This window comes from Motacilla alba, chromosome 25 (assembly GCF_015832195.1).
Source record: "Motacilla alba alba isolate MOTALB_02 chromosome 25, Motacilla_alba_V1.0_pri, whole genome shotgun sequence".
Classification (NCBI taxonomy): Eukaryota; Metazoa; Chordata; class Aves; order Passeriformes; family Motacillidae; genus Motacilla; species Motacilla alba.
This window is the reverse complement of record NC_052040.1, coordinates 927,779-951,038: the sequence shown is the minus strand read 5'-3', so window position 1 is coordinate 951,038 and position 23,260 is coordinate 927,779. Positions and strand designations below refer to the sequence as shown.

Sequence of the window (23,260 nt, the reverse complement as noted above, 5' to 3'; positions counted from 1 at the left end):
GCGGCCCCGGGGCCGCTGACGGCGGCGGTGACGGCGACGGAGCCGGAGCGCGGGACGGCCCCGGCGCAGCGCCCGGCACCGCCTCCCGCCCGGGGCCGCCCCGCCCGGGCCGCCGCCGCCGCCGGCTCCAGCACCTCGGACAGCGCCCGGCCAGCACCGCGGACAGCGCCGGGTGCCGGTGGCGGCACCGGGCCGCCCCCATGGCGCTGCTCCGCGTCCTCTGCCTTCTCGCTGCCCTCAGACGTAAGTGCCGGGGGCCGGGGGGGATGGCACCGGCACCGGCGGGGAGGGGACCGGAGCGGAGCGGGCCGGGCCCGGGGGCTGCGCCTGTTGCACGGGACAGGGCCGGAGCGGAGCCGGTACCGGGGCTGTGCGGCCGCCGCGGGCTCCCCGAGGCGGTGCCGGGGGTGGGAACGGGGAGGGGGTGTCACGGACGGGCACGGAATGGCGGGGACAGGCAGGGGAGGGCGCAGAGGAACCCCCAGCGCTGCCCGGCCGCTCGCCCCCGCTGGCGGAGCCCCTCAGCCCGGCCCTCCCTGCTCCGTGCCCGGCTGGGACACCCACAGCCCACCACCATGCACCCCACCGCTCCTGCCCTCGGGCTGCCAGGCACTGAGCCCCAGACCGGGTACAGGCTCTATCCCGGGGGGTCCCCGGAGCCTCCTGGGGGGCCCTGCCCTCCACCATGGGGCTCAGGCTCGGCCATGCCCCAGGGAGCCTGGGCACGGACACGGAGGAGCGGCTGGTTGAGTATCTGCTGGACCCTGCACGCTACAACAAGCTGATCCGGCCGGCGACCAATGGCTCGGAGCTGGTGACCGTGCAGCTGATGGTGTCGCTGGCGCAGCTCATCAGCGTGGTGAGTCGGCCAGCACTCTGCTCCCCAGCCTCCTGGGCAAGCGGGGGCCCCCAAACCCTCCCAGCAGCCTGGCTGACGGGCCCTTCTCTCTCTCTCTCTCTCTGCAGCATGAGCGGGAGCAGATCATGACCACGAATGTCTGGCTGACCCAGGTGGGCACCCTGGACTCTGACGTGGCCCCTGAGACCCCTATGTCCACCCTGCCTCAGGACCCCCCAGCCCCTGCCTTCATCCCCATCCCCATCCCATACATCCTGTGTGGGACCTCAATGTCTACCCTGCCCTGCTATAGCCCCCCATAAAGCCTGTGTGGGACCCCTGTTTCCCCCCTGTCCTGAACCAGCCCCTTGCCCATCCTGTGGCTGGGCTGACCCCGCCTGTCCTCAGGAGTGGGAGGACTATCGCCTCACGTGGAAGCCTGAGGACTTTGACAACATGAAGAAGGTCCGCCTGCCCTCCAAGCACATCTGGCTGCCTGATGTGGTGCTCTACAACAAGTAGGTCATTTCTGGGATGGGGGGCTATGTGTCCCCCAACCCCACCCAGGGCAGGGGGCCATGTTGTACTGCTGGGGCTGACCACAGCAGGACTGACGGCAGCTCTCTCCACCCCAGCGCCGATGGGATGTACGAGGTCTCCTTTTACTCCAACGCCGTGATCTCCTACGACGGCAGCATCTTCTGGCTGCCGCCTGCCATCTACAAGAGCGCGTGCAAGATCGAGGTGAAGCACTTCCCCTTCGACCAGCAGAACTGCACCATGAAGTTCCGCTCCTGGACCTACGACCGCACGGAGATTGACCTGGTGCTGAAGAGCGAGGTGGCCAGCCTGGATGACTTCACGCCCAGCGGCGAGTGGGACATCGTGGCGCTGCCGGGGCGGCGCAACGAGAACCCCGATGACTCCACCTACGTGGACATCACGTACGACTTCATCATTCGGCGTAAGCCGCTCTTCTACACCATCAACCTCATCATCCCCTGCATCCTCATCACCTCCCTGGCCATCCTCGTGTTTTACCTCCCGTCTGACTGTGGCGAGAAGATGACACTCTGCATCTCTGTCCTGCTCGCCCTCACCGTCTTCCTCCTGCTCATCTCCAAGATCGTGCCACCCACCTCACTGGACGTGCCACTGGTGGGCAAGTACCTCATGTTCACCATGGTGCTGGTGACCTTCTCCATCGTCACCAGCGTCTGCGTCCTCAACGTGCACCACCGCTCGCCCACCACGCACACCATGCCGCCCTGGGTTCGCACCCTCTTCCTCCACAAGCTCCCGGCGCTGCTCTTCATGAAGCAGCCGCGGCAGAGCTGCGCCCGCCAGCGCCTGCGCCAGCGCCGGCACACGCAGGAACGCGCCGCCGCCGCCACGCTCTTCGTGCAGGCCGGCGCCCGCAGCTGCACCTGCTACGCCAACCCCGGCGCTGCCAAGGCCGAGGGGCTCAACGGCTACCGGGAGAGGCAGGGGCAGGCGCCGGGCCCCGCGGCGGGCTGCGGCTGCGGGCTGGAGGAGGCGGTGGACGGCGTGCGCTTCATCGCCGACCACATGCGCAGCGAGGATGACGATCAGAGCGTAAGTCGAGGTGGGCGGTGGGCGGCCGGGAGCGGGCAGGTGCTCAGGGTGGGGGCCAGAGCGGGTTCTGGCTCATGGCTGCACCACGGGAAGTGATGTCCCTGCCTAGCCCCGTGCCCAGTGGGGTCCAGCACTGAGCCCTGACCCGCCGCTGCAATCCCAGGCTGAAGCGGCTGCTCTGGAAACCCAGGAGGCTCCCGGCAGGCCTGGCCCTGCACGGCAGTCAGGCTGCAGATTCTGCAGAGTTCTCCCCCCCCGCCAGCTCTGCTCACTGGGGAAACGTTTCCTGGGCTCAGCGGTGCGGGTGACAGCAGGGGGAGCGAGCCCCATGAGGCCCACGGCAGGCTGGCAGGCAGCCCCAGGAGCTGCAGTGCTGAGGGAGCAGATTGGAGGCTCTGAGATACGCCAAATCCCCAGTCGGGGCAGTGTCAGGCAACACCCAGGGCCCCAGCCTGACCCAGCGTTTTTCCCGGCCCCGTGCAGGTGAGCGAGGACTGGAAGTACGTGGCCATGGTCATCGACCGCCTCTTCCTATGGATCTTCGTCTTCGTCTGTGTCTTTGGCACCGTTGGCATGTTCCTGCAGCCCCTCTTCCAGAACTACACCACCAACTCCCTGCTGCAGCTTGGCCAGGGCACCCCCACCTCCAAATAGCATGGGGAACGGCCAGCCCCGGGGCCAGAGAGCTGGGTACTGGGCTCAGGCAGCCCCTGCAAACCAATAAATACTCCCACAGGAGCGGGCTGGTTCCATCTGGTGTCATTTCATCCTACACTGTGCGCTGCAGGCCTGAGAGAGCAGGATGCAGCCAGGGCTGGGGTGACTCTGGCTGCCTGTGACCAAGGTAAGAGGTTAGGAAGGCATCAGCTCCGTGAGAGGAAAATCCCAGCTGCCGAGGCAGAGAGCATAGGAGCGTGAAACCTGACCCACGGGGACATGCTCGGCTCTCTCCTCTGCTCCTGGGAGCACCAGTCGCTCGCTGCATCTCCTCTCAGGGTGTGGGGCCAGAGCCCCAGCCTCAGTGGGCAGCCCCTGGCTCCAGCCTGCTGCTGCCAACCCCTGTGCCAGCTCTGGGGCTCCCAGGAGATGACACAGCAGGAGCAGAGGCATGGGGAGAAGGGACAGAGCTGCTCAGCTCTGGCTCCGAGGTGAGCACATGGACCAAGCAGGGAGAAGCTATTTTTAGGTCCTACCTGCAGGCAGGGCGAGGGCAGCAAGTGCCAGGGGCTGCTCCAGCTCCATCTTCTTCTGTTCCACTCCAGGCTCAGCGTGCTGGAGCCGAGAGCAGGCACAAGATGAGTTGCACAAGGAAAAGGAAAACAATTAATCAAGCCAAGCTGGGAGCTGCTGGCAACTGGGCCCCACCGTGGGTCACTGGGCTGACACCATGGCCAGCAGCACTGCCTGCACTCCCTTGGCCAGCAGGAATTGGCCTCGTTGGGGAAAAGGGAGCTGGAGTGTTTGCTATAAATACCACTAATCCCTGGGGCTGGGGGGAGTGGGGGTGGAGGGGCCTGGCAACACACAGGGCCAGGGGAAGCTGCACGCTAGAAATTAATTTAAATCCCAGCACTTCGCCCAGCCAGAGAAATCCCAGCTGCTGCAGCTGCCGCTCCTGCAGCTCAGGGGTGCACCCCAACCCCTAAATGTTAAGAGCTTTGCTCCTAAAGGGGGGCAGTTCAGTTCATCCCATCCCACCTCCGTGCCTCCTCTGCTGTTGGTCCAACCTCAGTGAGTGCAGGATGGGGGGGGTGGTCCTGAGGTGCCCCAGTGGGGAGTGGAGATCTGTCAGTATTGGGAAGGTGTGGGGAGCACAAGAAGAGCCCCCCTAGCCTCAGGCACAGCTCCCTGAGCAGCTGCAGACAGAGGAGCCCCCCAGCCGTGCTCTGGGCTGGGTGCCAAGGCAGCTCCTTCATCTCACAGCTCTTGGTGGCAGTGGATGCCCACGGGCAGAACGTGTGACAGCCAGGCTTTCAGCAAGTGGTGACCCTGCCTGGCCCCAGCCTGGCTGTCCTGTGGAGAGCCACAGCCAGAGCTGGGGTCTTGCTCCCAGCTCCTCACTTTGGGCTGCACTTCCACGCTAACAGGCCTTTGTTTGATATGAAACAGAGAGCTCTCATCCCAGCAAAGCCAACATTTGCCTTGTACAGGGAAAAGGGCTGCTCCAACAACACCCAATAAACAGCATTGCCACTTCTCACCTTCCAGCAGCAGCTCTGGCATGTGGTTCAGCTCAGACACAGACACAGGACAGGGCCTGCAGCGACCACTGGGGTCCAGAGAGTGGAGACACGACTCCCCATCCTGTCCTGGAGCTGGGAGGGCCCTGCCCCAGCTTTTCAGAGCCCAGCTCTCCTGGGCTCAGCTCTGCCCAACGAGCCCTGTGCTTGAGGTAAGAGGCTCCATTCCAAACCCTACCTGGCTCCCTTCAGCGTTCAGCAAACACCAACTCATCTCTGTCCCTCTCCAAACCCCACCACAGGGCCCTCTTCACTCAGTGGGAATTAAAACACCCATGGCCAACAATGCTGAAACCTTCTTCTTTGTAATTAATGCAGAATGTTATGCTGGTCCTATGGCTGCACATTGCAGAGGTCAGTCCCATGTCCCAGTCATCCTCCAACAGAGACACAGAAAACCAGCCAGCCTGATTTTTTTTTTTTTTTTTTTTTAATCTCAAAGGAGAAAATTTGCCTCAAAACCTGCCAGAGGGATTTGCAGTACATGGTCCAAAGGTTTCAAGCTCACAGTCTTGAAAATTCCTCTGGTTTCTCGTGCCTTCTTTAAAAAACAATAAAGGGGGAGACAAAACTATAAAAAAGCAAACGGGGACTGAGCCTGCCCTTGCTTTAAAAAACAGGAGAATCATTTACATGCACATTTTAAAAACACAGGGTCTGAGTGACAGTGACAAGGCAGCCAGGCCGACGAGAAAACCGCTGCACAGTCCTGATTCCACTCCAAAATCGTGGTGAAAAAAGGATGAGCACAGCCACGCACGGCTGCGCACATTCACCCCTCGCTCCTTGCAGAGTGCTTCCTTACACATCAAGGACAGAGAAATTTTCTTCCTCTTGGGGTTTGCGGATCCAGCTGCCATAGCCCAGCTCTTCCAGCGTGCTGAAGAAGCACTGCTTGGCTGCCTGGTAAGCTGTGGCTGCCTCCTTGGCATCCGAGTACACCGAGAAGCCCTGCAGGTCTTTGCGGTCGTTCTTCGCGCAGAGCTGCCGGAACAGGGCGAACATTTTCCTCTTGGACACACGAGACACCTCCAGCTTCACGCTGGGAAGGAAGACAATGACAGCAGTGAGGGACAGGACACTGAGAAGAGCCAAGAGAAGCAGCGGGCTCAGGGAAAATGCCATGATGGAGGAGCTCTGGGCTTGGCAGGGCTCAGTGGTAGGGTCCGGGCGGGGCAACATTTTGTTTTTCTTCAGGAGTGCTTGCTCAATGTCTGTTTAAAATTCCTCTATCCAACCCTCTGCATGCGTAGGGTGCTGTAACAGTGCAGTGTGTCCTCCCCACCCGAGAGCTGCCCCCCTTCCCCCGGCCAGCGTCAGGAAAAGGCAGTGTCAGGAAAGGCTCCTCTTACCCATCTACTTTCCCTTTGGTGCCGTCCAAGATTTCAACTTCGCTTTCGTCAGCAAGACACCAGTTCACCGACGACTCCTTGGTCTTGCCTGTCTGCCTTGCAGAGTCATACACGCTGACTCGCCCAACCTGCACAGGAAGGAAGCTTAACCTGGTCCTGCTGCCTGAGTCTCTTGCCCCTTTCATCCCTCACAGTTTTAGCTCATCCCAAACTTTCCAGAGCCGCAAGGAAAAGGTTCTGACCGAGTCGAAGGCTAGAGAGGCAACTTTAGTGTCCTTTTTTCCAGACTACATTGCCACTAACCCCCAAACTGTGGGGTGACACAAAGAGGGCAGGTTCTTGGGGTTGTCCTGTGTAGGGCCAGGAGCTAGACCCGATGAGACATCGTGGGTCCCTTCCAACTCAGGATATCCCTTGATTGTATCCTGTGCTTCTGCTCACTCATTCTTGCCCCTGGTTGGAGGGCTGCTGCACAATGACCCTCCCTGCAGAGCACCTCAGGGACCCCCCAAACGCACAGGCAAAGGAGTGGGGGACAAAGATGAAGAAGAGCTACAGCTGCAGTACCTCAGGGTGGTTGATGTGATACGGAGCCTGGAGCTTTTCCTTCAGCGTGCTCCCATCCCTCTCCATGCGGCAGCAGATGGCACGGGTCAAGTGACCCTGGCTGTACAAGTAACCTGTGGAGACACAGGTAAAAGTGTGAGGAAACATGATGGCACAGGTCTGGCCAAACCCCAAAAACTGCACAGCACTGCTCACAGGCTCCCGAAAGCCCCACAGCATGTGGATCAGCATAGCTACGTGTATCCTGGGCGTGCAAGTCTACAGACTGCAACACTTCTCACTCAAGACACAAACATGCAGGTTTTGTCTCACTCTCCTAGATCACACGTGTCTCCTAAAATTCCAGAACTTTGCAGAGACACCGACTCTACCCACAGCCCAAAACCCATAAAATCCCTTTGCGTTTTCAAACAGCTCTGCCAAGAAAGACATTTCAGTCTGTTACTCCTACACCCTCCACAAACAAACTTTGCCATCACACTGGGGAGAGAGACGAGCTGTCACTCCAGCCTAGTTTTACCCCGAGAGGACAGAGGGTTTCGCACCGAGTGTAACAGAGTGGAGATAAACTGGCTCCAGGAAGTGTGACAGCAATGCCCCTTGCAAGCCCAGAACATTCCAACGTAAGATTTTGTCGCTGCAGGACATGGTTCGTAACCGCTCCCCGTGCTGGATCCCGTCCCACGTGGGCACAATGTCACTCGACTCCACAGGAATGGTACCTTCCCCTGCACAAGAGATGAAGAAAGCTTGCTGTATAGTGTCAGATACTCTAATAAATCAAAACCCCCACCTTGTGCAACTGCACAAGAAAGTTCTGGATACCCAGAGTGAACTTGAGTCTGACACCAGGCTCAGGGAAGAATCTGGCATTCAGTATTGGGTACTGATGAGTAATTTTCAACAGGGCTGAAGCAGAATAGAACTTTGCTTGAAAGGCAGGACACAGACCTAGATCTGAGCTTTGCATCAAACTTCACAAGCATGGCAGTGCAACAGGCAGGGCTGGGAAGGGGAAAGGGACTCTCTCTAAAGCCTTCCATCTCCCTCTTCTGGTTCCTGAATGCTTCAAATCCCACAACAGCACACAGAGAGGGGGTAAGGAAGCTCTGGAGCATCAGAAAGGCTCCCAGGAGAGGACTGAAGCCACCCCACGGTGCAGGGAGTGACTGCACTCACCGTTCTCCACCTTGGTCCGCAGCTTGCCTTGCTTGGGGTTCTCAAAGAGAGGCTGATGTTGGGGCTGTCCCATCTCGTTTGCCTGATCGCTGCAGGATTTATCAAAGAGTGCTCCATCCCCACACGGTGCTGTGCTAGAAAACAAACCCTCCCTGGTTAGCCCTGACTGGAAAGGAAACAGCCAGGGCCAGGGGCATGACAGTGCTGCTGGCACCAGTCATTCAACCCTCCCCACCAACCTGACGTAGAGGTGGAAGGTAACATTGCTCTTTATTTTGAGTTTCTTTCCTCCTGCTTGCTCAAAAATGCTCTCTTCTGCAGAGGAAGGATTAGATGGGTCATACTTCATCAGCTCACTGTAAAGAAACCTGAAAAAAAAAAAAACACCATCCTGTCAAAAGGCTGCTCTGCTCCTCAGACAACAAGTGCTTCAACTGACAGGCAGGATCCCACACCACCCATTCCTGCCACATGGAAGAGCAGAGACCAGGAGATGTGGCTGAGGATGCCTGGGAAGGCAACAATACACAGAAAAGGAAAAAAAATCCAGCAGATTTTCTGCCATGCAGAAGACAAGCAGCAGAAAAGCAGAATCCTGTCCAGGTGCTGCTCTCATGCATCTGATGCCAGCGTGAAGAAGACTTAAAGGTTGTTAACCAGCACCTTTAGTCAGCAGCAAGTTTGCATTAAAGGTAAACAACCCTGCAGGCTATTCAAGTGGTATTAGAACGAGCCCACGGTCTGTTTCCACTGTTTCATGGCTGCTTCTGGCCAGGGAAAAACCCTGAGCTCTCTGACATCGTGTCAAGGACTAAAGAACTGCAGCCTCCCAGGCAGTCCTTGAGCAGAGCCCGTGCAGGGACTGATTTTTGCAAGGAGAGGCAGAGTTCACTCTGCTGGGCCAGAGCAGCCACCGCTGTCAAGATTAACAGCTGAAACAGACAGTAAGCAAGATGCAATCCTGATTCATCACTTCCCAGGGACCTGCCCTCAACACTTTCCCTTGCTGAGGAATGCAGAGCACAGTGGGCAGCACACAAAGCCTTGGAGGAAGCAGCTGATTTTTTTGGTCCATAACTGAAGGACAGACGTTAACCAAGCAGTCCAGCTTCATCTCACTTTAGGTTTCAAAAACTAAAAAGTGCCACAGTGAATGTTGGAGGGGAAGAGGAAGAAGAGAGGAAGAGGAGAGGAAGAAAAGAATTGTGTAGTTTAGTTGAAAAAACCCTTTCCAGCTTCTGAAAAACATGTTAATTATCAAAGGAAACATACCAAAGTATGTTTTCATGGATCCTTCTACACCCAGACCAAGCCTGCAGTGGGTTGGTGTGGCAGGAGCTGTGCTCAGGCTGGAGAGCACCCTGTACATCAGCCCAGCAGCTTCAGCAGGAGGTTTAATAAGTACACCAGATGCAGGCCTTGGGCTCCTGGCAGGTCTCCCATTCAGTACTGATTTGGGCATCATTCAGGTACGGCCCCTTCTGATCAGAAATAACTTCCCTCTATTCAACAACACGTGAGTGAACAGTGTCTGAGGATCACAGCATCTCCCAGCACAGCAAAAAAACTGGGGCTGTGTTTCAGCTACACCCCTCCAGAATGGGAGATCAGCTCCTGGCAGGCCCCTCTCCTTTTCCTTTGGAGTTTCCCCTTTTCTCACCTCACGAAGCCTCTTCGAGAGATGATTTCTGCATGGCAGTCATTTACTGTCTCCCCCTTCAAGCTTAGCTCTTCTCCTTTCACACAGCGATTACCTGAAACAAACAAACAATTAAATAACAGGGCAGGTATCAAAGTCAAGATGGCTTCAGAGACAGAGGGAGGAAGTCTCATTTCTTTGGGCTCTCAAGCAGCAGCACCAGCACGAGCACCCTGCCTATGAAATCACTATCACGAGCAGTCAAGTGTCGCCACATTTTCTCTTCACAGAGAAAAGCAAGGCACAGCTCTTCCCAAGAATACTTCTGAGGTTTGCTTTCTCTGAACCTCAGAGAAAGGAAAAACAATTCTTATTATTTGCTGTGCCTGTGCTGTGCCAAAGTAGAATGCAATATGGAGATTGTTTACCCAGAGTGATGGTGTTTTGTTTCCTTGGCCTGTTAGGGCCAAAAGTGTGTGTGTGTGTTGGGACTGTCAGCTGAGGCACGAGATTCTGGGCAGTTGTGTGCAGAGCTGAGTGCTGGGCAGATTCAGTTTAGATGTAATGTAATATAATATAGTGTAATATGGTATAATAAAGTCATTAATTAGCCTGCTGATAAGATGGGAGTCCTCCTCACCATTCTCTCCCCTCGTCAAGGACTTCCCTGCAAATTCTACAGTTAAGAAAATAAAGGGACACCACTTTAGGGACAGACAGACTTGAACTGCCACGAGTTTTGGGGGACTGTACCTTCCCGAGGGCTTTTCAGCCCATCACTCCAGGTAGAAGCCTGGCAGCAAAGCAGGGAGGGAGATGAGGTACGTGCAGCTGGGAGAAACTGGGGGATCGTGTGCTCTGGCACATAAGGAAGCCATGCTCTGATGCACAGAGCAGGACGCAGCAATGCAAGCAAAGATTAAGGGCAATATAGCTGCAGGCACATTTGCTTTGTTCTCTCTCTCTCTCTCTAACCAGATCACTCATGACACCATGTGAGCCCTGGGAACGTTCTGTACCCTCTCTGAGGAAGCCGACAGCAACAGCCATTCCTGAGCCGTGGCTGACAGGGAAACCTAGCACGGGAGAGAGCTCAGAGTGTGCTGAGGAAGCTGTTCCTACCTGTTCCGATGCTGACCACCACTCCCAGGCCCTTATCTCCCCTCCTCATGATGATGGCAGCCAGGATCTTGCGGCCCAGCAGGCTGTGCTGGAGGCGAGCCGTGAGGCAGTTGAAGCGCTGGTGGCTCAGCATGGCCAGCTGATCGTGCAGGGTGCTGCCACTCACAGGGAGCTGGGACAGGACAACAGCACAGGGCGTCAGCAGGTCACACCACACAGCTCAACAGTGAGCTAACCTGCAGCACAGCTTTCCTTTCCAAGCAGAAGGCAGCGCACAGAAAACCCTGAGCTTTGGGCAGCGCTGCGTCAAGGGCGGGTGAAGTTCTTTTAGGTATTTCTGGGAAAACCTCATCCCAAGGCTTGGAGCTCTGCTTTAGCCACATCAGAGACAGCAGCAAGCGACACGGGCTGAGGAATGGCCTGCTGAGGACGCCAGGGAAAACCCCGAGCAAGAAGGAGCAAAACCTATTTCCAGAGATTCAGCCAAGGAAATCTGTTCCTGGCTTTGGAGGAATTCCTCCTCTGGCTGCCTGTGAGGAGAGTGCACAGTCATTCCAGTGCAGACCAACTCATCTCCTCCAGCACTGCTGACTGACAAATCCTCCCTGATGGCTTTGCTATTTAGTTGTGCCCAGTTGTGCTGCCTGGAATGAGGCTTTTCAGAGCTCACAACACTCTAAGTGTGATTTGTATCAGCCCAAGTTTGGGACAGCCATCCTGACATAACCAGGGCTTTGCATTTAACTGAGGCGTGAATTTTTTGAGCTGACACACAATTTTTAATGCAGCACAAAAGGAATTTGGAAGAAGTAATAAAAAAGCCATGTAATTAAAAATAAGTATGTTCCCACTTTGCCACAGGAACACATTTTAGTAGCTTGTGGAAGAATCTGATAATAATTTAGCCCTAAAGCAGAGGCCTGTAGGAAAGAAGGGTATGTCTGTGCCTTGAGGAAACACCTAACCCACTTCAGGAAAACCATATCAGGTTATCAACAGCTGCAGAGAACAAAGGGATCACAGTTGATTTTGAAAGCATTTTTTGGCTGGACTGAGAGGAGGGGGATAGGCAGGACTATCACAGGACCCCAGCTTTGGCAGAAGATTTACCTCAGCGATGCTCATCCCTTCCATGCGCTCGCTCCTCTCCGATTCCCCAATCAGGACCCGGAGTGCTGCATCAGCTGCCTCCTGCTTGCCCTGCTTTTTGCTGTGTGCAGTTACAGCTGGGAACCAGCGGCCTCCAACCTTTGCCTGATAGACAAACCTACAAGGAAACCAAGAAACCTGCGGGTTTCAGTTTGGTTTTTTTTACATTCCCAAAGCGGAGAGAGGAGGGAATCAAGAGGGACAAGATTTGGCAGAGGCAGCAACTAGCCCTGTTGCCATCTCAAAGGGCATCAGCGATTTTGAGCTTTCTGCCCTTTTCCTGGGGCAACGGCAGCAGCACAAAACTTCCTTCAGCCAGATGCTGCTACTTACTTGGGGTCATGGGGAGGTCCTGACTGGTCAATGAGTTTGAACTCTGCAGCAAACCCATTGGAACGGGCATATTCCAGCAGGCCACTGACAGGATTGACGTTAAGATATTTGATGAGCTCCCCAACACCCTTCGTTTTCACCACTTTGGATTCATCTGGAGTGGCAATATTGTGCATGGACTGGTCACTTTGGGGCTTCACAACAGGCTAGAGCAGAGTTAGACAGGAGAAGACTGTTAAAACACCGAGCAGCTGCATTTAGTGCAGGCCAAGAGCAGCAGCAAACCTCTGCCCCACATGACTTTGTGGGGTGAAATCCAGCAGAATAGGAAATATAAGGGGGGGAACACCCAATTGCAAACACTTGGGTCTTATAAAAAAAGCTCTTTATACCTGTTCAGGCAAGACATGGGGTACAGACTCTCCAGAAAGAATCTTCACAGCAACTTCTGCTGCCATTTGCTTTGCTCCCTTCTTGCTGTTTCCTACCACAGCAGGGAAAATTTGGTCACCCATTTTCACACAGTAGCTGAACCTGACAGGACATTATAGTACATGAAAAGTGTTAACCATAGGTGTCTCAACCTGGTTATTACCCCCGTGTCCCACTTCCAGGTAAATCCTTCTGGGTTATCTCCAATTTATTTTCAATTTGAAATCTACTGTGATGGCCCTAAACACTTCCAGTAGAGCACCTGCAGGAAGGGAACAGGACTGGAACCCCCTCCTGCTCTGGTAGAAGAAACAGCATCCTATCTCTGAGAAAAGCATTGCTTTGGGGCTCCTTCTGGAACTAGGTATCTTGGATAAGCCATGCCCAGAATCCTTGGCTAAAAGGAGCACTCAGCTAGGTCAGTGACAAGTCCAGGAATGTGGGCAGCATGCTGAAGGGGAAGGACAGTGAAGAAAGAGCTTCCACCCTCCCTCAAAGCTGAATGAATATGCCATACCTAGGATCATGAGGTGGGCCTTCCTGAGAGAGCAGCTGGAATTCAATGATGTTCCCTGATTTTTGGCCATACTCCATTAATATGCTGATAGGGTGCTTCCCTGGAAGCAGGCTGAGGGGAGCTGCTGCAGATGACAGCTCTGGCTCCAGCTGCAAAGGCTACAGCAAGAAGATGGAGGAAATCAGTGTCAGACTCAATACTGTTTGACCAGCCCCACAAAGTAAACAGGACTCACCAGTTCTGGTTCCGAGCTGTTGGAGGGCAATGGCTCCTCACATTTAATTCCACTGTGCCTTCCATTCTCCACTTCACTCACCAGGACCTTCATGGCATTAGCTGCTGCCTCCTGCTTAGCCAGTTTTTTGCTCCCTGCTTCTGCTGGTGGGAATCGGCGCCCGTTGATCACTGCCTGGAACTTAAACCTTTGAAGAGAAAACCAAATGGGCACGTTGAGAAGAAGCCTGGTCTGCTCAGAGCTAGCAAGGCTGCTCTTGGGATTCAAAGGAGAAGAAACAGCTCCCAGCTGGGAGAGTAAATCCACGCTGCCATGAGCAGAAGACAAAAATACCAAGGCTACCCAAGCAGCACATTCCCAGAGCTGCTCACAACAGAGGAGCAGCTCCACGTTTTGTTCTGAAGGAACAGGATGAATTGTGTTCCACCACAGGTGCCAGAAACAGGTAATGGCTGCGTGCAGGCAGCAGCTCTGTTGTGGCTCCTGGCCAGGAGTAAGAAAGCTCAAAAGCAGCCTGCACTGCTTCATTTGCACCTGGTCACTCAGGGGTGGCTCCTCCCTCTGGTATTCCCTGTGGCTGTCCAGGGCATCCCTCTTAGAAAGGTGCTGCCTCTCATCAACCTCTTTGCCTTTGACATTTCTGCCACCCCCATTCCTGTGACCTCCAACAAACGAGTTGATCTTCCATCCTCCAGCCCTGGCAATCTGCTTCCAAGGAGAGTGGGTCAAATCAGATCTGGAGAGGGATTGTGGCACTGAATCCATTGAGATCATTTCTTAAAAATAAAACAAACCCAAAATAACAAAACCCTGGGACTCCAGAAATGAGGCCAATTTTCCTGTCTAGTGGATCTATTGACATATTCCACTGTGGCACACATGGAGATTTTCTTGGTCTTGCTTATGCTCAGTAACAGCCACGATTCTGCAAGGGACTCCAGAGACTGACTCAGCCAACTGCAGTGTCATGCCACATGCTCAGCTCAGAGAATTGGCTCTGACCTGCTACAACACAGAAATGTACAGAGCGGGGCCACCTTGTTTAACTTAGCACCCAAACACTTTGTTCTGGGCTCCCTTTAAACAATTTCCAGGGTGAGAGCATCACCAGAGGCAGCTTAGAAATACCAGTTTCCCCCTAAAAGGTCAAACTGAAGGCAAGTCATTGAGATGGGATCTAGTGAAGAAATTAATCCCATCTTTTCTGCTCAGAATGAAGAATGCTGGGCTACCAGGGGTTAAATTTTAGCCTTGCTTTATTTTTTAAGTTGATGCAAGGAATCAACTAGGCTAATCCTCCTGAAAAGAAAGAAACATTAATAGCAGGCCCCTTCAGGACAGTTGAGTGGGTGAACTTAGTTAAAGTCAAACCATTTTATGGAAAAAGAGCTCAGAAAAGGCTGTCACTGAGCATTTTCTTACCGTGGCTCATGAGAGGGTCCATTCTGCTCCAGCATGATGAAATCACAGTGCTGGTATGTGTACTGGGAATATTCAGTAAGGCCACTCACTGGGTTCTTCTCCTGACAAGCTATCAGTTTCTCTACAGGCGTGCACGGGCAAGCAGCTTCAAACTGGGCAGCATAACTGGGGGAAGACTGGGAGTTCATGATGCATTCTGACTTATCAGGCTGCTTGCTGATGGCATTCAGATTATCTGGGATATCATCTGTGGTCCACTTGCTGTTTTCTGAGTTGTCATAATTACTCAAACTGGAGAAGTCAGGCTTAGTGTCCTCAGATGCATCTGTTTCTGGGTCACCAACACTGCCCTGACCAGCCTGCCCCAAAGGCTGCTGCCCATTTTCTGCACTTCCTTCTTCTTCTTTTACTGCTGCAGTGACCTCAGGGGGACAAGGAGGGACAAAGGAAGAGGGAAGACCTGACTCGGGAGGTGTGGCATCTGCCATCTGCACCACCGTGCTGGCCTTCAGCCTCATCTGCATCCTCTCGCGTTTCCTGTTCGTCAGGGACCATCGTGGTGGAGTTGCATTCTGCTTGTGGACATCCCCCAGCTTTTCCAGGGCGCTAAGGAACGCGTTTACATCCTTGGCTCTCGAAAACCCAATGTTTTTGGCAAGATTGAGAGCCGTCGTTTCCACCACACCGAACAAGTAGTTGCAGATTTTCTCCTTTGTCTCGGCCATCTCTGCGTCTCCCAAGCCAAGCGCGCTCCACTCTCCTCCTCTGCTCTCACAATTTGCTGGATCTGTGCAGCTGGCACTGTGGGCAGCAGGGCTTCTTTCTCTCCCTGAACCAGGGCTGGCAACTCTCCACAGCGGCGGCGTCTCTCCCTCTTTGTGCAACTTTCCTTCTCTGAGGAGTTTGTACAAAACGCGGTTGACCTCTTTCTTTTGAGTTTTAAGTTTACGCGCCAGCTCATGAGCCGTGCAAGTCCTCCCCTCCCCAAGCTGCCTGAAAAGAGTCAGAATTTCCTGCTCATAGTCTTGCCCAGCAAGAGACAGTCTTTGGAAATTCAGCCTGACAGCGTCAGGCTCTCTCCTGGAGTTCTCCTGATGGTGCTGCGGAGGGCAGTACCGAGGCAGAGTCTGAAGCCGAGGCAAAGTCTGAAGCCGAGGCAGAGTCTGAAGCTGAGGATGCTGGCTGGAGAAGCTACGGGCCGCAGCCCTGCCGGAGCTGGGCTGACCTCTGCCTGCAGGAGCCGGTGCCGCAGCTCGCCCGCCTCTGGCGCGCCACTCCTTGCGCGATCCCTGTCCCTGCAACACAGAGACTTCAGCGTCCTGCTCTGTTAGGAGCTGCCGGTGCAAAAAGGTTTCCTGATTAATTTCTGCTGGGGTACGAGGGTGGTTAAAAGGACCTCGGTTAGTGCTGGGGCAGTTACGCCTTGGCTGGGTGAGATAGGAGCCTCTGCCTCGCCCGGTGCCTCTGATCATAGCGCACTCCTGGGACACGCGGGGGAACCAGGCTGCAGCTGAGCCAGGACACGAGCTGCCACTCACTCCACACTCTCCCGCCCTGAGGAGAAAAAAACACAGCGACTCAGAACATCTTTTCACAACGACAGCATTCCAGAAACGCGCTTTCAACAGCTTCCCAGTTACTGAGGCGCTTCAAGTGTCTTCTCACTGGTCAATTTTTATTTTTCTCTACTTTTCTAGGAGTTGAAATTAGTCCTGTAAAAACACAAACCGCCCAGCACAGAGCCAGCAGCCCCAAACTGCAGGTGAAGTCAATCCCAAGAAGCAGCTTTAGCTGTTCCTCTTAGGCTCGATTCCAGCACGGGGCTGGGTGGCCTGTTCAGGATGCGCTCCTGAAACACAGCGAGCTCCACTGCCCTGCCTCAAGGGACAGGAGAATCTCAGACCTACTTTGCAACCTGAGAAATGGGGGCATGAGGAGGTAAAGGAGCACAAGGAGGTGAGCTGGAGCAGCACAAGGAGCTGGAGCAACTCGCACGGTCACACAGAACACAGCCGCAACAGGCTTGCAATTATTTTCAGATTCATGGCCAAAAACAGTCTGAAATGCCAAGTGTCTTTTCCTCCCTGGACACTATGTGACCTGTAGAGGTAAAACATTACGTGACAGGGGAATGAAAGTGATAACATGCAGAGAAATTGGATAGGCGCGCAGCTGGCAAGGGTACAGCAAGTTTTTTTTCCATTATAGCCCAAATTTCACTCCATCACACAAAGTCGGGCCGTCCACCTGGGGTACAGGGGTAAGACTAAACTATTAATACGCTTTTTAAAAGTAAGGAATCCAGCCCAGCATATTCTAATTGTCTACAAAACTGAGAGGATAAAGACACGGAACATGATACACACTGCCAGGTCCTCGCCCCGCCTGCTCCTCCGTGACCTCATTACGGCACAGATAGTTTTTCTGATCCAAGTCTCATCTTTATAAAGCTCCCCATCTTCACCGAGCACCTCAAGGTCAACTTAAATCTCACTTCCATTAAACAACTGCACTCGGCTGCCTTCACCAGGACTTATTTATACAACAAACACGGGGAGGCAGAGTGCAGACAGGTCCCCAGCTCCCAGGAGGGAGTCCCGCTGCTGCCCCTCTGCTCAGTGACCCCGTTTCACTCGCATTCCCTGAGCCAAGGGCAGGGCAAAAAACAGGATGAGGGCATTGGGAAAAAAAAAACCAAACCCCAAACAAACCGCTCTTACCTCAGTCTCATCCGCACGCCAAATTATTTTATGAGAACATACGGGAAAAAAAAAAAAAAGAAAGGCCGAGCCGCAGAACGCGTCCCGGTGGAGGCACCGGGAGCTCGCCAAGATGGCTGCGAGCTCCGTTTCAGTTTCGTTTCCCGCAGCAGCCGCTCCGCCCCGCCCAGGGAGCTCGCAGCAGGGGCCGGCCGGCTTTCGGGCTTTCCCAGCCGGGCTCTGGGCTGCGGGAGCGGGCAGCGGGCTGCTCACCAGCGGCGGGAAAGCGAACCCGGGAGGGCAGCTCCTTCCCCCGGTCCCTGCGGCGCTGCAGCCCCCGGAGCTCAGGAGCTGCTGCTGTGCCGGCTGAGGGAACACCTGCCACCTTCGGCTACAGCCCAAAGGAGAGCCGGGCACCGCGGGCACCTACACCCGTGTCAAACCACGGCGGGAGTGGCGGCCCCAGGGGCTCGCCCGGACGAGGCCCCCGAGCCCGGAGGGCGCTGTACGGGAGGGCGAGCTGGGAGACAGGGCGGCGAGCACCGAAAGCCGGGAGTCGAGGGTGTTATTCTACGCGTTCCGCCCTGCGGGAGCCGGTCCCGACAGGGACCTTGGGGAGCCAGCACACGGCCACGCCGCGCTCCGAAAGCTCGCGGGGCTGATCTGCGCTGGAGACCGCACCACGGCCTGTGCGGTGCCACCGGGTCCGGCGGCCGCTGAGGGGCACGGGGGCCCGGAGAGACCCGCGAGGGCCCGAACCCAGCCCGCGGCCGCTGACGGGACACGCGAGGCCGGAGAGACCCGCGGGGGCTCGAACCCGGCCCGCGGGGGCTCGAACCCGGCCCGCGGCCCTGCGGGACACGCGAGACCGGCGAAAACCCGGCCCGCGGCCGCCCCCTCCCCGCGGCCCTGTACCTTGCCGCTGCCGCCGCTGCCGGCGCACGCTGATGACGCACGCGAGCCCCACGCGCCCTGCGCAGAGGGCCGCGCCGCCGCCATCTTTCCCCGAGCACTGAGCGCGGCCATGTTTGTTGCGGGCAGCGCTCGCCTGTGGCGGGCCCGGCCCGTCCGCCGCGGGAGAGGCAGCACAACCGCCCAGTGCCACGGCTGAAAGGCAACGCCACTCCCGCTGTGTCCCGGCGGAGCCGGGTCCCGGTCTCGAACGCCCCGGTCCCGCCGTGCCGCGGTGCCCTCAGGACTGGGGGCCTTCTCTGCTCCGCCGTGCGCCCCCATGGCCCGTGGGACACCCGCTTCCTGCGGGCTCTGTCTGTGGTGGGGCTCCGCTGTGGCCCCTGGGGCCACTTCTCCCTTGGAGCTTCCTGTGCCCTTCACCGAGGTCTCTCCCAGCGGGGCTCCTCTTTTATCACCACACCCTCTTCTACCCGAGTGGTGGGTGTGGAGGGAGCCAGGAGGGATGGCCATGGGTTCTGGATGAATTTTAGGGGTCCATCTGCCTGCATTTGTCCATGAATGGGCAAAACATACAAAGACAAGCTCCTCAGAGCACCCTGGTCCTCCCAGCAGCTCTGTGGGAGTGGTAGCTGTGTGTGCCTTTAGGTGGGGACCATATACCCACCGTGGGCAGCTTTCCAAAGGCATTTCAATAAACCTGGAGTAGTGGCAGGGTGCAGAAACGGTGAGTCAGAATCCAGAATTGCCAGGCTCAGCTGCTGCTCGTGTTCAGTGAGGGTTGTGGATTGTTCAGGGTTTGGGGATTTTTTTTTCCCAATTATTTCTGGATTTAGAGATTTTGGGGCTTCTGTGTCATAGTATGGTTTTGGTGGCTTTTTATTTTTCTGTAATGGAGAGACTCCTTGCCTAAAAAGGAACTCTGCACACTCACCGAGGCTGTCACACTCTGTTTTTAGGAGGGTCTGGGAGCACAAAGGCTCCTGCCTGGGACGAGGCTCACGGCAAACACAGGGGTCACAGTGCACATGAGCAGTGTCTCCCATCCACTTCACTGAGCAGCACACAGAGCACACAACTGCCCACTCCTCAATCTGTTTTGTTTTTTTTTTTTCCTTTTTTCCCCACTCTCTTTTAATTGCTGGTGATCGCTCCCAAGCTTTGCTCGGGGCTCAATGATGTGATTCATCGTGGCTGCTGTGGAGATGGAATGGGAGGGTTCCAGCTCTGCTGTTTGACAGCCTTTGCTGTGCCATAGGCTGCTCATGAAATCCTGTGCTGCTGGCATTGTCGGGCCACGTCTCCTTTGGAATTGCGACACCCTAAACCTGACAAACAGGCGCTTCATCCCCACAAGCTCGCTCTCCTTTCTCCTTCTTTATGGAAAATTGGCAGACTCCCAACCTGTTGCCATAGGAACGGGCTGGGAGACCGGGAGACCTCCAGCTGCTGAAGTCCCAGCGTTAACACAGCCATGGCATCTGCTTGGCCGTGACAGGAGCTCCCGCAGCCTCTGGAGATTGCAGTCCTGGGAAAACCAGTCAATCTGTGGTGCAGATAAGGAGCTGATAACCAGCTTACCTGGCTGATTTTGGTGGAGGGTGGAAAAAGCTCCGTTACTTGCTCTTGGACGCCGAGTCTCATCCTGCTCCCCTGCTTCTTTGGGGGCTGCCCCAAACCTCCCACGTTCCCCAGGCTGAGCAGGGGCTTCCCCGCAGGATGGCAGCATTCACTAAAGCTCCGGCGTTACAGCTGGAGATGCCTCAGGTGTCTGCTTTGATTTGCTTCCCTCTTATGAAATGAAAAGAGAGGAAATAAATTGTGGCACAGCTCCCCCGCCTGACTTTCTGCTCGGATGCCAGTTAGCAGCTCAGGCTATTGTTCTGCAGAGTTTCATTTTAAGCTCCTTTATTAGACGCTCTAAAATATCACTTCCTTGCTCTCGCAAACAGCCTGTTCCTACGTGAGAGATTTGTACTTCTTAACCGGCTGGTGGTGGTTTCTAAGGGAAGGCAGCCCTGGGAGTGGTGGTTTATCACCTGCTGTGCTGCTGTTTGATCCCCTCTGCCCCAGGGCCAAGCCGTGCTCTCACACTACTGCTAAGAGGTGCAATTAGGGTTTGGCCTCCTTGCAGAAGCACCCATCAAACACTCCAGGCTCCTCATGAGAGAAGTGAGGAACTGGGCTGAGCTGGTTCCCACGTCCTTCTAAATGGTTTGCACTTTCTCCAGTCTGTCTGCACATGTACAGCTGGGAACTGGCATGGCAATTCCTCCTAACTCCAGAGCATGAGCTCCCCTAGAAGGGAAAAAAAATTGCTTTATTTTCTTCCAATGGATTTTTATGGTAGCTATAAACAAGGAGCAGGTAATACATGGGAGGTGCTGCCCTGTTCTGAGCCTCTGGCCTTGGTATGGGCACCAGAACAAGGAGCTGCTTCCCAGAAAGGGCCTTTCCCCCCTGCTTTGCTCCCTGTTGCTCCCAACAGACAGGTTCCCAGCTGCGGAAGCAGCAGAGCTCTCCAGGGAATTGCACAAGCTCTTGCCTTGCTGCTCAGCCAAGGAGCAAACCTGAGCTTTGGTACAGCCCCAGCAGCTGCCATGCCCGTGGTTTCAAACCATCGAGGGGGGATTACCCACCCTGAGAGCTCCCAGTGAGGATCAGAGGGGAAGGGGGTCTCCTGCCACCTCTGTCTGTGTGGCTCTCATCCACCTCAGGCAGCAGCGTGCCCGGGGATGGACAGCGTGCTGCAGTGGAGGCCAGCAGTGAAAGGCAGGTGGGCCTGGCACATCTGCAGCAGGAGGAGGCAGCACGCTGACTCCCACGGCAGCTGCGCTGGTGGGAAGCAGCACAGTTTCGTTCTGTCTGGTACAAAAGGTACCCTTGGAAAAAGGCAGAAGGCAGCCTGGGGCTCAGGCACCCGCGTGGCAGGACGTGCTGTGTGAGCACAGCCTTCACTTTGAGTTCTTGGGTGCTCAGGGGCTCTTCTCATGTTGTTTTAGAGCCATCACGGCAAATCTCCCCTGGAGTGGGCTCCTTGGGCTCCTCCTCCCTCCCAGTGCCACGATGGCCAGGGGCTCCTCCAGCTTGGAAAGGACTGGCTGCTCAAAATCATCTTCAGGTGTCACTGTCTCTTTGGCATGGCTCCAGGCTGGTCACCCTCACAAAGGGGTTGACTCAGGTGATGGCCAAAGCATTGCTGCAGGAGGTCAGATGGGATCCATGAACCTCCCAGCTTGTTCTTGGAGGGGGACTAGTGAGGACAAGGGGCTTCCTTTCACTGCTCTGAGCACATCTGATGCAGTGGTTTCCAGAGAGTCAACCAGCTGAATTAATGAATCCTTCCCAAAGCCAGAATTCAAAGATCTTCCACGTACATGTCAGTTGACATGGCATTAATAATACTCCCTTCTGTGACCTTTACATCACCATCCAAGCCCAGGCTCCCCTTTTTGCCCTTTCATATTTAATATTAAATCTGATTTATCTGCAAGGGGGCTTTATCATGTGCTCAGACAAATCAAAGGGATTTCACAATCCATCCCTGAGGCAGAGCCATGGGTGGGAAAAGCATTGCCCTGAGGAGAAAATCATCACCTGCACCGAGGACAGAGCTCTCCACCACTGCTCCCTTGCCACTTACCACCACTCCAGTGCCTGGTTTTTACCTGTGTCACTTGAGGTGCTTGCTGACCCCTGCCTTTTTCCTGAAGCTCAGTGCTCAGCAAACTCCAAAGCTGCCCAAGGCAGCAGCTGCTGCTCTTCTCTCCTCTTGATTTATGTGCTGTTTAGCAGAGAGAGAGAGACTCTAAATGACCATCTCACGGGGAAAAGCCTGGCACAGCTGGATCTCCAAAGGACTTCCTTGCATGTAGGACTCCTTTGTGCCTCCCATGAGATCCCATTACACCTCTTCCACTGCTCTTTCTTTAATTGCTGCAGATCATTTTTTTTTTTTCCGTGCAGCACAAACTGACTGCTGATGGAGTCAGTGCCATGTGCTGATGGAGACACAGGAGGCTCGACTGGAGGGAGTAATGGATGGCAGAGGAGATGCCAGCTGCGGATCACAGGGACATGTGCAGCCCTGTAATTGGTTGGCTTGCACAGATTTCCTCCCAAACAGCATTTTTTTAATCTAAAAGAATGCAAGAAACTGGAACATGTCTTGCTTCATTCATGGCTTCCCTGGAGGCAGCAGCAGCATGTGAAGGAAAAAAGAGAAGGAGGAGGAAAAAATAGTCAGAAGCACCAGGTGGCTGAATATCTTGCAGGCTAATTGATTCCTCTTTAATTAGAACAAAACCTGTTGCACTCAACCAGCATTCAGTGCCAGCTTTGGAGAAAGCAGCATCTTCCCTGGCCCTGTACCAGCACAGCTTGGCATGGAGGGAGGAGAGGAACCTCAGGGAACCATGTGAAGCTGACAGTGCCTCTTCCACACCTGGGAATTCAGGCAAACTCCAGCTCACACAACTTTCTTCGAGGCGGCAAGAGCAGGATGAAGGAGATGCAACCATGTCGGGGTGTGTTGCACACTGAGCTGCAGCAAGGGACTTGGCTGGGATTAACTGGAGTAACTGAGACTTCGCAGGGATTTCTGTGCCTGTGCCTGACCTCACTTGGGAGCTGCTCACCGCTTCTCCCACAAATCCAGTTATTTTTAAAATGGGAAAGAGCTCGGCTTCATTTGCAGTGAAATGACTTCGTTTTTTGCCTCTTCGGTTCAAAACCTTGCCTGTGTTGCGGACCCCCCACCTGCAGGGCTCTGTCTAGCTCTGGGGCCCCAACATCAGGACATGGAGCTGCTGGAGAGGTTCCAGGGGAAGCCATGAAGATACTTCCATGGCTGTAGCACCTCTGCTCTGGAGAGGGGCTGGGAGTTAGCCTGGAGAATGGCAGGTTCCAAGGAGACCTCAGAGCCCTCTCCAGTGCCCTAAGAAGCTCCAGGAGAGTTGGAAAGGGACTTTGGTCAAAGGTCTGGAGGGACAGGACAAGGGGCGATGGCTTCCCACTGCCAGAGGGCAGGGT

At 55.2% G+C, this 23,260-nt stretch overlaps 2 protein-coding genes across 2 annotated transcripts; one reads left to right on the top strand and one right to left on the bottom strand.

Annotated features, from left to right (window-relative positions):
• The first annotated feature begins 111 nt into the window (after positions 1-111).
• CHRNB2 (cholinergic receptor nicotinic beta 2 subunit) lies at positions 112-3,172 on the top strand. The gene is made up of 6 exons (XM_038162015.1): positions 112-243; positions 714-859; positions 967-1,011; positions 1,247-1,356; positions 1,474-2,434; positions 2,918-3,172. Exons 1-6 carry the CDS (start codon positions 201-203, stop codon positions 3,086-3,088), a joined length of 1,476 nt encoding a protein of 491 aa, XP_038017943.1. The 5' UTR covers positions 112-200; the 3' UTR covers positions 3,089-3,172.
• A 1,913-nt stretch (positions 3,173-5,085) lies between these two features.
• Positions 5,086-18,229, bottom strand: ADAR (adenosine deaminase RNA specific). Its single transcript, XM_038162112.1, has 15 exons — positions 17,342-18,229; positions 14,622-16,175; positions 13,200-13,386; positions 12,965-13,122; positions 12,408-12,549; positions 12,016-12,221; positions 11,644-11,800; positions 10,534-10,705; positions 9,433-9,526; positions 8,012-8,140; positions 7,773-7,906; positions 7,139-7,321; positions 6,594-6,706; positions 6,027-6,154; positions 5,086-5,716 (listed from the first exon to the last, which is right to left on the bottom strand). Exons 1-15 carry the CDS (start codon positions 17,350-17,352, stop codon positions 5,476-5,478), a joined length of 3,609 nt encoding a protein of 1,202 aa, XP_038018040.1. The 5' UTR covers positions 17,353-18,229; the 3' UTR covers positions 5,086-5,475.
• Positions 18,230-23,260: the final 5,031 nt, after the last annotated feature.